This window comes from Emiliania huxleyi (genome assembly GCF_000372725.1).
Source record: "Emiliania huxleyi CCMP1516 unplaced genomic scaffold EMIHUscaffold_703, whole genome shotgun sequence".
NCBI lineage: Eukaryota > Haptophyta > Isochrysidales > Noelaerhabdaceae > Emiliania > Emiliania huxleyi.
The window spans coordinates 1,632-3,204 of NW_005196733.1; the positions used below are offsets into that span (position 1 = coordinate 1,632).

Here is a 1,573-nt window from a genome sequence, read left to right on the forward strand (position 1 = left end):
ACACTTCAACACACAACACGTGTTATCGTCATAAAATTACAACGATTACATTTTTTTGCGGTGTCGGAGTGTCTGTTTGATGAGTTCTTTAAATCGAACAATATAACCTTGCTGGAAATGTATTGAGAGCCCGCACTGAATGTGAATCCGATCCGATCTACGCAAACCTAAGCTTATTTGACCCTCCCGGCAGGGGCGGTGCCACGAGGATTGGGTGGGCTGACCGCTGACTACCAGATGTCGCCAACCTTGTAGCCCTCTGGGAAGGGGTCGGAAGGGTCGCAGACCACCGTCGCGTGCTGCGTGATCCACGCCCGCCCCGAGATGGTCGGCACCACCGCCCGCACCGGCTCGGTTCCCCCGCCCCCCACCACAACCTCCTCGTGCAGCCGGCCGATGAATTTGGTGCCGAGGATGGACGAGTGCTCGAAAGGCTCGCCGACCCGCAGCTCGCCGCGCGCATGCAGCGCGGCCATGATGGCGCACGTGCCGGTGCCGCAGGGAGACCGGTCGAGCATGCCGGTGTGCGTCGCCGGGTCGTCCCACCGCAGCTCGCCTGAGGCAAGGCAGAGGGAGGGAAGGGAAGGTACGCAGCTCGCCGGAGCGGCGCGCGGGCGACGCGGTCGCGTGCGCGGCTCCGGGCAGCGGTGTCCGGGTTGCAGCGCGCGCTGGGGCGGTCTGCCGTTGGACATGACGACGGCATTGCGCGCGGCGAGGCCTCCTCCCGGAAGCCGGACGGCGGGGTCGCGGAAGGCGAGGATGTCTGGGCCGGGGTAGTCGATCTCGGGGTGGGTGACCTACGGGTTGCGTCTGGTGTGTAAGCGTGCCCTGGATTGGCTCAGCGGCCATAACTAGCTCTACTGCCGCCATTACGACGACCGCTACAACGACTGCGACTACGACGGCGGGAGAGAGGGCCAATGCGGAAGTCCATCAGACGATCTGAAAACAAGAGGTTGTGTGTGCGTGCGCCGTCCACCCCGCAGTGTCGTGCGTTCATATTTTTTCCATTTGTCCAATGCCCTCACTTGACACTTCAACACACAACACGTGTTATCGTCATAAAATTACAACGATTACATTTTTTTGCGGTGTCGGAGTGTCTGTTTCGTGTTTGATGAGTTCTTTAAATCGAACAATATAACCTTGCTGGAAATGTATTGAGAGCCCGCACTGAATGTGAATCCGATCCGATCTACGCAAACCTAAGCTTATTTGACCCTCCCGGCAGGGGCGGTGCCACGAGGATTGGGTGGGCTGACCGCTGACTACCAGATGTCGCCAACCTTGTAGCCCTCTGGGAAGGGGTCGGAAGGGTCGCAGACCACCGTCGCGTGCTGCGTGATCCACGCCCGCCCCGAGATGGTCGGCACCACCGCCCGCACCGGCTCGGTTCCCCCGCCCCCCACCACAACCTCCTCGTGCAGCCGGCCGATGAATTTGGTGCCGAGGATGGACGAGTGCTCGAAAGGCTCGCCGACCCGCAGCTCGCCGCGCGCATGCAGCGCGGCCATGATGGCGCACGTGCCGGTGCCGCAGGGAGACCGGTCGAGCATGCCGGTGTGCGTCGCCG

General features: G+C 61.8%; 1 protein-coding gene across 1 annotated transcript in view; it reads right to left on the reverse strand.

Moving 5' to 3' along the window:
• Positions 1-230: 230 nt before the first annotated feature.
• EMIHUDRAFT_120756 (hypothetical protein) overlaps positions 231-1,573 on the reverse strand; it is a gene marked incomplete at both ends in the record, with an annotated part of 3,511 nt that continues 2,168 nt past the window's right edge. Inside the window, 2 exons of the mRNA XM_005761531.1 lie at positions 231-797; positions 1,287-1,487. Of these exons, the coding sequence (XP_005761588.1) occupies positions 231-797; positions 1,287-1,487 (768 nt within the window). The remainder of the gene's footprint in view (positions 798-1,286; positions 1,488-1,573) is intronic.